Raw genomic sequence first — 13,660 nt, forward strand, 5'->3', positions numbered from 1 at the left:
TAAGCCAGCCCGGGGAAAATAGTTCTTGAACCCCTATCTTGAAAAAACCCTTCACAAAAAAAAAAAGGGTGGTGAAATGGCTCAAGGTGTAGGCCTTGAGGTCAAACCTAGTACAAAAAACCAAACAAACCCAGGTGCTGGTGTAATAGCTGTAATTCTAGCTATTTTTGAGGCTAGATCAGGAGCATAGTGATTCAAGGCCAGCCCATGCAACTAGTTCTCAAGACCCTATCTCCAAAATAACCAGAGCAAAATGGATTGGAGACATGGCTCAAGTGGTAGAGCACCAGCTTTGCAAGCACGAAGCTCTGAGTTCAAGCCTCTGTCCCACCAACAAAAAAAGGGTCTAATGGAAAACATGATCAATTTCATTTTCCAAGTACAGCAATCAGACACAGGGCTCTCCTCTAATCTCAAGTCCCCTAAAAAGCCTAACTAAGGACAAGAGTCTTCTTTTTTTGTGTGTGTGGTACTGGGGCTTGAACTCAGGGCCTTCACCTTGAGCCACTCTGCCAGCCCTTTTTGTGAAGGTTTTTTTCGAGTTAGGGTCTCACAAACTATTTGCCTTTGCCTGGGCTGGCCTCGAACTGTTATCCTCCTGATCTCTGCCTCCTGAGTAGCTGGGATTACAGATGTGAGTCACCTGTGCCTGGCCAGGACAACAGTCTTCCTCTTTTCTTTACTTCTTCTTCTTCTTCTTCTTCTTTTTCAGTGCTAGGGACCGAACTCAGGGCCTTGCACTTGCCAGGCAAATGCTCTTCCACTGAGCTAAATCTCCAATTCCTCTATTCCTCTTTTCTTATTAAGCTTTTTGTTCTTCTGAGGTGCATTAACCCCCACCACTGCACCAAACTCTTAGGAGACTAAAAACAAAATGGTTTTGTTACAGACAACTTCCTGTCTGTCGTCCACATGAGCCAGAACTAAGACTCCTTGAAGGAGTGCTGTGGCTTCAGCACCAAGTCTCTGGTTTCTGTTCCCTATCCCATGCTGCACCCTACCTCCCACCACAGTGGCATCTGCAAAGCTCTGAACATGCTGGCTGGCTCTGTGGCACACAGAAGCAGATCTTAAACAGGAAGTTTTGGGAGAATGTTTCCTTCTAAGAGGGCTGGAGATCTCCCCAGATCTCCCAGTGTTAAAACAGAAAAAGAAAACACGGCTGTAAGCAGGCTGTTAGGAGGGAGGGCTCGAGGGCAGAAAGAAGTCTGGGCACCAGCTTCTGAGTTCCCATTCTACCCTTCAAGCTTCTTTGGCTGGAAAATATAGAGGATAATAACTGTAATAACTGTCCTCCCTATCTCCCAAAGTTTTATGAGGGCAAATGCTTTGAAAAATCAAAAAGCTTCTTGGTTTGAAGAGAGCATGGGGCGGGGGTGGGGGAGGCCGGGAGGGTAGGGATTTGATGTTCAAAGGCCCAGCTCTGCCGCTGTGTGTGCTGACACTTGACGTGAAGGCTGGCATCTCTGAGAAGAGCCTCTCCAGATCCACGTCCTAGCGCGTTCAGGAGAAAGCAGGGAAGGGAGGAAGGTTCTGGGCCCATCAGGATCGCCGTGTTGGCGGGCGGCTGCCTTCTCTTGCAACCCCAAGACCAAGCGAAGCAGGGACCAGGCTGGGGCGGAGCCGCGGGAAGGAGGGAGCAAAGGCCCTAGGGCGGTGACGGTGGCGGTGGCGGTGGCGCTGGCGCCGGCAGGAGGCGGGGTCTCGCCCGGTCCTGTCGAGCCACGTGCTGTTGTTTCCGTGTCGGGGTGATCACATGACTGGCATCAGCTGACCCGTCACGGTGGAGCACAGCGCTGGCGCCCAGCAGCCCCCGCCCCGCCGCACCGGGAGCACAGGAGTCTGCGGAGGGGTAAGAGCGCCACCGGTCTTCCCCTCCTCTGTCGCCGGCTCACACCAACCACCTGCACCCCAGTCCCTAACCCTCGCCCATCCCATCCCGCCCGGCCTGGCACCCCGGAAGCCATCGCGAAGAGGGCCGTGGCCACGCTCAGCCTCACGCTGCCCCCAGGCGGCCAGGAGGAGATGGCCCAAGGGAGCAGAGTGAGGGAAGTCGTTCTTGACAGACGGGCGGAGGGCTGGCCTTCACCCCCAAGCGCCGACATGGAGGAGCTGCTCCGGAGCGTGGAGAGGGACCTGAGCATCGATGCCCGGCAGCTGGCTCCTGCCCCGAGGGGCACCCACGTGGTGGCCTTAGTGCCCGCGCGCTGGCTGGCCAGTCTTCGCGAGCGTCGGCTGGGACCCTGCCCTCGGGTAGAAGGCTTGGGGGAAGCGGAAGTCAGGACTCTCCTGCAACGCTCTGTACAGAGGCTGCCCCCGGGCTGGACACGTGTGGAGGTGCACGGGCTGCGGAAGAGGAGATTGTCCTACCCGCTGGGCGGAGCCCTGCCCTTTGAGGAGGGGTACTGCAGTCCTGAGACTCTCACTCGATTCATGCAGGAGGTGGCTGCTCAGAATTATCGCAACCTGTGGCGCCATGCATATCATACTTATGGGCAGCTCTATAGTCATAGCCCTGCCCCCTGCGCTGCCCCTGCCCTGGACTCAGTAAGACAGGCTCTGCAAAGGGTCTATGGCTGCACCTTCCTGCCAGTGGGCCAAGCCACCCAATGCCCATCTTATGCCAGAGATGGCCCCTGTCCCCCTCGGGGCAGCCCTGCCTGTCCCAGCCTCTTACAGGCTGAGGCCTTGCTAGAGTCATTGGAGATGCTGTATGTGGTACACCCATATGTGCAGTTCTCCCTCCATGATGTAGTCACCTTCAGTCCTGCCAAGCTGACCAACAGCCAAGCCAAGGTGCTTTTCATTCTCTTCCGTGTGCTGAGGGCCATGGATGCCTGTCACCGTCAGGGGCTGGCCTGCGGGGCTCTGTCTTTACACCACATTGCTGTGGATGAGAAGCTTTGCAGCGAGCTCCGGCTGGACCTGAGTGCTTATGAGTTGCCCACAGAAGATGAGAACAAAGAGGCCCCTGTAGTTAGGGATGGGACAGTCATTAAGTTTGAAAAGGAGGGGACAGGGAGACCTGGGTGCCTCACTTGCCAAGAAGAGCTTAGGGGCCTTGTGCTAGACTGGGTCCATGGCCGCATCAGCAACTTTCACTACCTCATGCAGCTGAATCGGTTGGCAGGTCGGCGGCAGGGGGATCCCAACTATCACCCAGTGCTGCCCTGGGTGGTGGACTTTACCACGCCCCATGGGCGCTTCCGAGACCTGCGCAAATCCAAGTTCCGTCTCAACAAGGGGGATAAGCAACTGGATTTCACTTATGAGATGACGCGACAGGCATTTGTAGCAGGCGGTGCAGGTGGCGGGGAGCCACCTCATGTTCCTCATCACATCTCAGATGTGCTGTCTGATATCACATACTATGTATACAAGGCTCGGCGCACACCCCGGTCAGTACTCTGTGGACATGTCCGAGCACAGTGGGAGCCCCATGAGTATCCCGCCAGCATGGAGCGGATGCAGGCCTGGACACCTGATGAGTGCATCCCTGAGTTCTACACTGATCCCTCCATCTTTTGCTCTATCCACCCTGACATGCCTGACCTGGATGTGCCAGCCTGGTGCAGCTCCAGCGAGGAGTTTGTGGCTGCCCACCGAGCACTGCTGGAGAGCCCAGAGGTGTCCCAGGACCTGCACCACTGGATTGACCTCACCTTCGGCTACAAACTCCAGGGCAAGGAGGCTGTGAAGGAGAAGAATGTGTGTCTGCACCTGGTGGATGCTCACACCCACCTGACCAGCTATGGTGTAGTGCAGCTCTTCGATCAGCCACACCCTCAACGCCTCGCTGGGGCTTCTGCCCTTGCCCCTGAGCCTCCACTCATCCCCCGGCTGTTGGTCCAGACCATCCAGGAGACCACTGGCCGGGAGGACTTCCCAGGACAGCTTACAAATGGGGTGGGCAGGCTGGTTTTAGAGGCTACTCCATGTGAGGCTGGCTGGACTAGAGACAGGTCCTTGGCAGGGGAAGAAGACTTAGAGCAGGCCACAGAAGCTCTGGATTCCATCTCCCTTCCTGGGAAAGCAAGTGACCTGCTGGGTTCTTCTTCCAGTCAAGCTCCTGCAGGCCTCCTGTCTTTTTCAGTGGCCTCAGCCTCTCGACCAAGCCGCAGGAACAAAGCCACTGGGGCAGACCCTGGGGAGGGTGAGGAGGGGAAGATCCTTCTTCCTGAGGGCTTCAGTCCTTTGCAGGCCCTGGAGGAGCTGGAAAAAACAGGCAACTTCTTGGCCAAAGGTCTAGGGGGCCCATTGGAGGTGCCTGAGCAGTCTCAGATCCAGCCACATGTGCAGCTGCAGGACCTCTTCCATCGGGACATGCAGGCACTGGGTGTGCTTTTGGCTGAGATGGTGTTTGCCACCAGGGTTCGGACGCTACAACCTGATGCACCTTTGTGGGTACGCTTTGAGGCTGTTCAGGAGCTCTGTACACGCCATGCCAAAGAGGTCCCTGTGTCTTTGCAACCTGTACTGGACACACTTCTGCAGCTGAGTGGACCCAAAGGCCCCATGGTTGCAAAGCGGGGCAAGCTGAACCCACTGTTTGAGTACAGACCTGTCTCCCATGGGTTACCCCCGCCCTGCCCAGCCCAGCTCCTCAGCCCCTTCAACTCTGTGGTTCCCTTCCCTCCGTACTTCCCGGCACTGCACAAGTTCATCCTCCTGTACCAGGCAAGGCGTGTGGAGGATGAGGCCCAAGGACGGGAGCTGGTGTTTTCTCTGTGGCAGCAACTGGGCTCAGTACTAAGTGATATCACTCCCGAGGGCCTGGAGATCCTATTGCCCTTCGTGCTGTCACTCATGTCTGAAGAGCACACAGCCGTGTACACAGCCTGGTACCTATTTGAACCTGTTGCCAAGGCACTGGGCCCCAAAAATACCAATAAGTACCTCCTGAAGCCTCTCATTGGTGCCTATGAGAGCCCTTGTCAGTTGCACGGCCGCTTCTACCTGTACTCGGATTGCTTTGTGGCTCAGCTGATGGTGCGGCTTGGCTTGCAGGCCTTTCTGGTCCACCTACTTCCCCATGTCCTGCAGGTGCTAGCTGGTGTGGAGGCCTCCCAGGAGGAGAGCAAGGGCCTGGTTGAGGCCACTGAAGATGAGGAAATCGAGCTCCCAGGGCCTGGTCCTGGCTCCTGTGCCTTTGGGGAAGAGATTCAGATGGATGGGGAGCCTGCCACCTCCTCAGGCCTGGGGCTCCCAGACTACAAATCAGGCGTCAGTTTCCATGACCAGGCTGACCTCCCTGAGACAGAGGACTTCCAAGCCGGCCTCTATGTGGCTGAGTCTCCACAACCCCAGGAGGCTGAGGCTGTGAGCCTGGGCCGGCTGAGTGACAAGAGCAGCACCAGCGAGACCTCCTTGGGCGAGGAGCGGGCTGCAGATGACGGGGCTGCCCCTGTGGATAAGAGTAGCCTCAGGTCAGGTGACAGCAGCCAAGACTTGAAGCAAAGTGAGGGCTCTGAGGAGGAAGAAGAGGAGGAGGAAGGCTGTGTGGTGTTGGAGGAGGAGGAGGGGGAGCAGGACGAGGTTACTGGAGCCTCTGAGCTCACTCTGTCTGACACAGTGCTGTCCATGGAGACAGTTGTGACCAGTGGTGGCAGGGGAGACAGAGAGGAGGAGGAGGAGGAGCCCCTGATGGAGCAGTCTGAAGGCAAAGAACAGAAGATCCTCCTTGGTGAGTTCTCAGGTCTGATAAGTGTGAATCTGTCACTCCCCCACTTTTCCCTCTGCATTTGCTGCACTCATGCTCTGTTGCCAAGCAGTGGGTCCAGCCAAATCCATGCAGCACAGACATAGGCTACTTTCATGGAGTCCACATTCAGCAAAGGTGGTGGTCGATAGTCTGATGCAGTATAATATGTTAGTACTACGAGTGAATGGAAAATGGAGCTTAGTTTCAGGGGTCAGAGAAAGCTTCCTTGAGAGTAGGGATACTTAGGGTTTGGGATGTAGCTCAGTGGTAGAGCATTTGCACAAGGCCCAGCGACACAAAAAAACATAAATCTAAAGAAGATAAGAACAGTTGAGGTCAAGTAGGAGTGCAAAGTAGGCAAAAATGATGGTGCATAAAGTGGGAAGAGCATTTCAGGTGGAAGGAACAGCATGTGCAAGGCTCTGTAGTGCTTATGGTTCCATCAGAGAAGCAGTAAAAGGCCAGCATGGTTTGGTTGAGACAGCAGAGGGCAGAGAAGCTAGAGATAGCCAGGGGTCAGACCAGGCCTCTTTCAGAAGCTTGGATAGATTCACTGACAGAGTGGCCTTCCTGTAGCTTGTGCATGAGGAGAGGAGCCTGAAGCAGCCAGTTCCATGGGCCTTGGCCTCGTACCTCTCCCACTGCTAAATGGAGGGGGACTGGTGTGGAACCACCAGGCTTAGGCCAGGCTTACTTGCAGAGCTGCAGCCAGAGTTGGCTAAGTGGGGTGTGGTGCTGTGGTAGAGTGGGAGGGTGAGGAATACTGTTATCTGATGAGCTCAGGGCCTGCTCCTGCCCCACAGACACAGTCTGCAAGATGGTCCGCTGGCTGTCTGCCAAGCTTGGCCCCACCGTGGCCTCTCGCCACGTGGCCCGGAACCTGCTGCGCCTGCTGACGTCTTGTTATGTTGGTAAGGCCTGTGGTCAGTGCTGGAGACCGGGTCGCCTCCCAGACCTCCACCCATCTTCAGCTCTCTCTATGGGATCCTTCTACCCCCTCCTCAGACCACTTCCTGGGTAGGACAGGCTGTAAACTCTGTCCTTCTTTAGGTAGGGCCCGGGGCAGATCCCAGGCTAGAATGAGCATGAGTGATTCCCACAGTCCTGGAAGGCTCACCTCCCTCCTGCTCTCTGCTAACTACCTAAGGATGCTGGCCCTTCTTTGGCAGGGCCCACTCGGCAGCAGTTCACGGTCAGCAGTGGTGAGAGCCCCCCGTTGAATGCTGGTAACATCTATCAGAAGAGGCCTGTACTGGGCGACATAGTGTCGGGGCCTGTTCTCAGCTGCCTCCTCCACATTGCTCACCTGTATGGGGAGCCTGTTCTCACCTACCAGTACCTGCCCTACATCAGCTACCTGGTCAGTCGCAGGTTTGGCAGGCCCGGGGTGGGGAGGCTGAGGACCCAAAGGCGGCCTAAGATCTCTGGGGAATTAGGTGATTCAGTGGGTCAGCTTGGCCCTCATCTACTCTCTGGTCCCAGGTGGCCCCAGGTAGCAACTCAAGTCCTAGCCGACTGAACAGCCGCAAGGAGGCAGGACTGCTCGCCGCAGTGACACTGACTCAGAAGATCATTGTGTACCTCTCAGACACCACCCTCATGGACATCCTGCCCCGGATCAGCCATGAGGTCCTGCTACCTGTGCTCAGCTTCCTTACTTCCCTCGTCACAGGGTAGGCTCCTGTCAGTCCCTGTGAGGAAGCTGCCTGGCTGAGGGCACCCCGGAAGGAGGGGCTGGGCAGCTCAGGGGCAAGGAGATAACATTGGGCTAGGTGTTCTGGTTCTGCGGCAAGGTGCCAGAGCACTAACCTAGCATGCATGAGGCACCAAGTTTGATCTACAGCACTACAAAAAAAAAAAAATGGGGGGGAGGTCCTGGTTCTGATCCTAGTTCTAATTCTAAGTGCCCACACCATTTTCCTGGGCCTCAGGTTCTTCATCTGGTTTGGAGCAACTGATCTTAGAGTTCCTTTCATTTAAAGCTCTTAATAGCATGGTGGGATCCTGCAGAGTAGGGCCTGGCACTACAAGCTTTGTTTCTAGGTTCCCAAGTGGGGCCCAGGCCCGGACTGTCCTGTGTGTGAAGACCATCAGCCTCATCGCCCTCATCTGTCTGCGCATTGGGCAGGAGATGGTCCAGCAGCATCTGAGTGAGCCCGTGGCTACCTTCTTTCTAGTTTTCTCTCAGCTGCATGAGCTGCGGCAGCAGGTGGGCTGAGCTTCTGGGCTGGGGTGGCCAGAGCTGGGACTGTGAACTCACTGACTCTCTGGGCTTTGTGCCTCAGGATCTGCAGCTGGATCCTGAGGGCTGTGGTGAGGGCCAATTGCCAGAAGCGACTTTCTCTGATGGGCAGCGGCGGCCGGTTGATCCTACCCTGCTGGAAGAGCTGCAGAAGGTGTTCACTCTGGAGATGGCATACACAATCTACGTACCCTTCTCCTGCCTGCTGGGTATTGCCCTGTTATGATCCCTTGAATAGCCTTGGTGGCTTCATCTCTTCCCTGGGGTGGGCCCCATGCTCTACCCCAGTGTTAGCAGTAGTTCTTCTTTTTTTCTTTTTCTTTGCTGAGACAGGGTCTTGCTATGTAGCCTAAGCTGTCTTCAAACTCACAGTCCTCTTGCCTCAGCCTCCTGAGTACTGGGGTGCATCACCATGCCTGGCTTATGGTGGGTTTTAAGTACAGTTTTTTTTGGGTCAGATCAAAGGCTTCAGACCCCAAGTCCCAAAGTGACATGTAAACAGTGACTGAGCATTAGCCAGCAAGAGGCTCAGGAGCTAGCCCGTAGTGTCTCTGGGGAAGAGAAGGGAGTCAGGTTGATTGCTGATGATCTCCAGATGTCTGCAAAGGAATGAATAACTTGCCATTTTCACATCCTGTCCCCTACCACAGGGCAGGAGCTATGCTGGGCATTTCTACAGGTTATCTCCCAGAATAGGATGGACAGCCCTGTGGTTAGATGTGTTGTTATTCTCCCCGCCACTGGATTCCAAGTTCTGGGAGGGCAGGGATGCCTATCTCGTTCACCATTTTATTTCTGATGCCTAGGATGGAGTTAGCACATAGACAACACTCATGGGGATATACTGGCTGAAGGAATTTTATTGGGCTCTGAGGCTCAGAGACAAGGACTTACTTGCCCAGAGTTGCCCAGTCAGTACTTCCTCTGTCTTCTATGGTTCCTAAGTCACAGAGTGGTAGCAACCACCTGCCATCTTTCCTGATCTTCGGACCTCTCCCACTCCCTTCCAGGTGACATCATCCGGAAAATCATCCCCAACCATGAACTGGTTGGGGAGCTGGCAGGGCTATATCTGGAAAGCATCAGCCTGAGCTCTCGCAATCCTGCTAGCCTGGAACCCACTATGCCCAGTGCCGGCCCTGAGTGGGACCCCCAGGGTGGGGGCTGTCTCCAGGATGATGGTCACTCAGGGACTTTTGGGAGTGTCCTGGTTGGAAATCGCATCCAGATCCCCAGCGACTCTCAGTCTGAGAACCCTGGGCCGCTGGGCCCCATCTCTGGGGTGGGTGGTGGGGGCCTTGGCAGCAGGAGTGAGGACAATGCCCTGAAGCGGGAGCTTCCTCGGAGTGCCCACGGGCTGAGCGGGAACTGGCTGGCGTACTGGCAGTATGAGATTGGTGTGAGCCAGCAGGATGCTCACTTCCACTTCCATCAGATCCGCCTGCAGAGCTTCCCAGGCCACTCAGGGGCTGTCAAGTGTGTGGCACCCCTGAGCAGCGAAGACTTCTTCCTGAGTGGTAGCAAGGACCGTACTGTGCGCCTTTGGCCACTGTACAACTATGGGGATGGTACCAACGAGACAGTCCCCCGCCTCATCTATGCCCAGCACCGGAAAAGTGTCTTCTATGTGGGCCAGCTTGAGGCCCCTCAGTATGTGGTGAGCTGTGACGGGGCTGTGCACATCTGGGACCCCTTCACAGGTGAGCAGGCCCAGGTGAGGCCACTTCTGTTTCTATTATACTTATGCTCTGCCAGACTGCTGGGAATGGGCCTCAGTGTATGATTGTATAATGGTGTGCTTTGCCAGGAGAGCCAATGAGGCCACACGGAAGAACAGTTAGGGCTTAAAATTTGAAAGAAAAACTGGTTTAGAAAATAATGTACCTAGGGGGTTTGATTTAATGGTTAGTATGCAGCATATATTTGGCAAATGATTGCCTAATCTCTTTTTAGCATCATTGTTAGAGAAGAGAAGGGAATTGGAGTAGTTTTGGATAGACGGAGGTGGTATCAGGGTTGCCATGTGAAGACAGAAAATTGCTTTGGGGATGGGAGTCTGGTGTTGCCACAAAAGTAGGCCAGAACATCTTTGGTGTTTTTACTGAGGATCCCTGGAGAATGGGAGGCAAGTCTGGGCTAAGTCAGGGAGCTCAAAGGGGCCAGGGCTCTTCCATCAGCTGCTGGGACCCCAGAAGCACTGTGCCGTTCTTTCCCAGGGAAGATCCTTCGCACAGTGGAGCCATCAGACAGCCGAGTGCCTCTGACTGCAGTGGCCGTCATGCCTGCCCCCCACACCAGCATCACCATGGCCAGCTCTGACTCTACCCTACGCTTTGTGGACTGTAGGAAGCCTGGCCTGCAGGTCAGGGGGTGTCTAGTCCTGCCATCCTTGGCCTGGGTCTCTGGGGACCTGGGAGGGAGGTGACTCACACAGAGAAAGCTAGGACGCTAGCCTGGGGCACTTGTTAATGTCTCTCTGGTGATGGGTCTACCCATAGCAGCAACTCGGGGGTGTAGAACTCTATGGCCTGTGAGAGGGTGGGGTTCTGGGCTTTTCCTTTCCCTGAATGGGGCTAGAGGCTCAGACCTTCTGCCCAAGAGGGTTTGGGTGGTGAGCAGGGCCTCAGGAAGGGTGGATGGGATAGGTGGTGGCCCCTCAGGACCGTCTCCTTCTGTTTGCAGCATGAGTTCCGACTGGGTGGTGGGCTGAACCCTGGGCTTGTTCGCTCCCTGGCAGTCAGCCCTAGTGGCCGTAGTGTCGTGGCTGGCTTCTCCTCGGGCTTCATGGTGCTCCTGGACACTCGCACGGGCCTAGTTCTGCGAGGCTGGCCAGCCCATGAGGGGGACATTCTGCAGATCAAGGTGATAGTCCCCTTTCCCACCCCACCGCCCAGCTCCAGCCCCTCACATCTGCTTAAGGACTCTGGGGAAGGAGGCGGGAGGGAAGAGGAGATGAACACATGACAGGCTTGGACTAGTGTCCCTAACACCTATCCAGGGACTGATGGGCAGAGAGAGCAGCCTTCCTGGGCCAACTCAGGAGCCAACTGCACCGTAGGGGCCTTGGCAGGAGGCAGGTGGGGGGTGAGAACCAGGGGCAGAGCTGGCACTGCTGTTCTGTGGGGATGTTCTAATGAGTAACCCTTGTCCATATTTGTCTTGCATGGAGGATCAGGGTCGGGCCCTGTCCGTGACCCAGTTCAGGTTAAATAAAGCTCAGCTGAGAGGCTGTTTACTGCCTCCAGACCACTGAGCAGAGTCCATGCCTCCTGCTGGGCTGCCCTGATGGGGGCAGGAGCAGGAGTAGCCTGCCTGGGCATGGGGATTCTGTTCCCACTCCCCCCACACCTCATTCTCAGCCACAGGCCTCAGGGAGCCGCCCGGCCAGATCCAGGAGAGGAGGAATGGGCTACTTGTGGGAGGATTTCTCCAGGCACCTGGGATTCTCTTCCCAAGCTTGGGTGGAGGCCAGGGGACATTCATTGCTAATGCCCCTGGCTTCCTCCAGGGCCCCAGGGGACCCTGGGTCCCAAGTGTCTCTAAACTCTGACATTCTAAGAAAGTGTCAGGAGGGCTCTGGGATCAGCTTGGGTATTAATCCTGGCTGTCCGTGACCTTGGTATGATTAGTTAGCATCTCTGAATCTCAGTTTTTTCCTATGTAAAACAGGGATGGTAGTGGCAGCTACCCCATAGGGGGATACCTACGCAGAATAAGTTCTCATGAGAGCAATGACTAGGTTAGTGACCATATATTAATAGTAATCATAGTTAATATGATGTGGCAGGGTGGCAGCCTATCATCCCTTAGGATGGCCTGTCTTCCCTGTGCAAAAATGGGAAGACTTTGGGGCTCTGTGGATGTACAGGATGTTCCTGGTCTCCACTAAGGCTCTCTTCTCTCCCTGCCCCCTCCCTACCGGCAGGCAGTAGAGGGCAGCATCCTGGTCAGCTCCTCCTCTGACCACTCCCTGACCGTCTGGAAGGAGCTGGAGCAGAAGCCCACACACCATTACAAATCAGCATCTGACCCCATCCATACCTTCGACCTGTACGGCAGTGAGGTGGTCACTGGCACTGTAGCCAACAAGATTGGTGTCTGCTCCCTGCTGGAGCCCCCCTCCCAGGCCACCACGAAGCTCAGTTCTGAGAACTTTCGTGGCACACTCACCAGCCTGGCCTTACTACCCACTAAACGCCACCTCCTGCTAGGTTCAGACAATGGTGTCATCCGCCTCCTAGCATAGGCTGAGGTGGAAACTGACTGGACGGGGGCAAGCTGACAGTAAAGCTGAGAGTAAAGCTCCTTGCCTTGATTTCCTAGCAGCTCCCTCCAGGCAGGTATCAGGTCCTAGTCCCTGTGTACCCACATGGCCTGCCAGCTAGGGCCTCCAACGGGGGTCCCAGTCCCTGACTCTCCAAAGCCATGAGGGCTGCCAGAGGGGTTCTCACTCATGCCTTGAGGAGCTGCAGCTACTAGCCAGTAGGAAGCAAGGAGAGCAGGGGAATCATTGCGAGCCCCATTTCTCCCCGCTTCTGCCCTCTGGATCCACACAGGGACAAGGAAGCTTCAGGAGGGGAAGGCAGACTGGCCTTGCCCAGCCAGTCTCTAGCCAACCTCTCCAACCCCTGCTGGGCTCTCCCTGCCCTGTCCCCCAAGGACAGGAAGCTGTCCCAGTCCAGGGCACTGATGGTGCTTGGACTACAGAAGGGCTAAGGAAGGCTGGTCATGACCCAGGACGTAAAGACCTTGGTCTTTAAGCACCTACCCAGCCAGGCCCTGCCCAGTATGGAACCAAAAGGAGAAGAAAGACGGAAGGACCAGGGGAGAGAAGGTGGACTGGGCCAACTGGTGCCTGCCAGGAGGTACTCCATGCCTTGCCCGCCCGCCCCTAACCACAGTGTTTGTGCCTTGAGCTGAGGAGGCAGCCCCTGAGCCCAAAACCTCTGGGGGTGTGCAGTCCAAGGTCCTGAGAGAAGGGACAGAAGAAAAGCTCTGAATCTCAGGTCTCTCCCAAGGGACAGGAAGACTCAGGCATCTCTTGAGTCCTCACCTGGAGCAGAGCTGAGGTCTGATGTTTGGTCCCTGCTGTCTCCTCACTATTTGCAATAGATGTAAATATAATCAATAAATCCTTTGAAGGAGCCATGCAGCAGAGTGAGGTTTGTCTTATTTATTTTATTTATTTTTTTTGAGCTAAGATCTCTCTATGTAGCTCAGGCTGGACTCAAGGAATTCTCCCGCCTCAGCCTCCCAAGCAGCTGAGGTGTGTGCCATCATGCCTGGGTTGATGATGGAGGAAGTTGAGACTCAGCAGTTTCCAGGGCAGTGAGGAGGAGGCGAGAAGCAGGGCAGGAGGGTGGGCAAGCAGCCCGATCATTGTTCTTTGGGTGGCCCTAGGGAGCAGAGCTGGTTTGTGCAGTCCCAGGCCAGTTTTTGGGACAGTAAGCAAGCATTGCTCCTGAAAAGGTAGGATGCAGGGAGAAGTTTATCCCTCTGCACCTCTCTTTTCTCCACCCCCTGCCCTTGGAGGCCAAAGGCAACCAACCAGAATCTTGGGCTTGGAAGGTTGGGGGTGGGATCTCTGCATAGGCTCCAGAAGCCTTTCCCTCTCCTCCCCTTGAACAGCTGTGAGGGGAGAAAGACATTGGAAGTGGAAATCTGAATGTGACTGGGCCAGCTTTGTGTCCTCAGGCAGGTCATGTAGCCTCTCTGAG

General features: G+C 55.6%; 1 protein-coding gene across 4 annotated transcripts; it reads left to right on the forward strand.

Annotated features, from left to right (window-relative positions):
* Positions 1-1,415: 1,415 nt before the first annotated feature.
* On the forward strand, positions 1,416-13,101 carry Wdr81 (WD repeat domain 81). 4 transcript variants are annotated; one of them, XM_020169127.2, is made up of 10 exons: positions 1,419-5,683; positions 6,505-6,612; positions 6,871-7,061; positions 7,184-7,374; positions 7,745-7,910; positions 7,987-8,152; positions 8,954-9,643; positions 10,160-10,305; positions 10,626-10,805; positions 11,869-13,100. In XM_020169127.2, exons 1-10 carry the CDS (start codon positions 2,026-2,028, stop codon positions 12,187-12,189), a joined length of 5,817 nt encoding a protein of 1,938 aa, XP_020024716.1. In that variant the 5' UTR covers positions 1,419-2,025; the 3' UTR covers positions 12,190-13,100. The 4 variants fall into 4 exon arrangements, 2 of the variants coding, with proteins under 2 accessions (XP_073902673.1, XP_020024716.1); XR_012438712.1 differs by lacking the exon at positions 10,626-10,805 and having other exon boundaries at positions 1,416-5,683; positions 8,954-9,657; positions 11,869-12,001; XR_002212757.2 differs by lacking the exon at positions 11,869-13,100 and having other exon boundaries at positions 1,416-5,683; positions 8,954-9,657; positions 10,626-10,759.
* The last annotated feature ends 559 nt before the right edge of the window (positions 13,102-13,660 follow it).

Source organism: Castor canadensis, chromosome 11, assembly GCF_047511655.1.
Source record: "Castor canadensis chromosome 11, mCasCan1.hap1v2, whole genome shotgun sequence".
Taxonomy (NCBI): domain Eukaryota; kingdom Metazoa; phylum Chordata; class Mammalia; order Rodentia; family Castoridae; genus Castor; species Castor canadensis.

Coding starts and splice junctions, on each gene's coding strand:
- Wdr81 (XM_020169127.2), top strand. CDS start 2,026: ATGGCCCAAGGGAGCAGAGTGAGGGAAGTCGTTCTTGACAGACGGGCG. Junction 8,153..8,953: donor ACCCTTCTCCTGCCTGCTGG/GTATTGCCCTGT, acceptor ACTCCCTTCCAG/GTGACATCATCCGGAAAATC. Junction 10,806..11,868: donor GGGACATTCTGCAGATCAAG/GTGATAGTCCCC, acceptor CCCTACCGGCAG/GCAGTAGAGGGCAGCATCCT.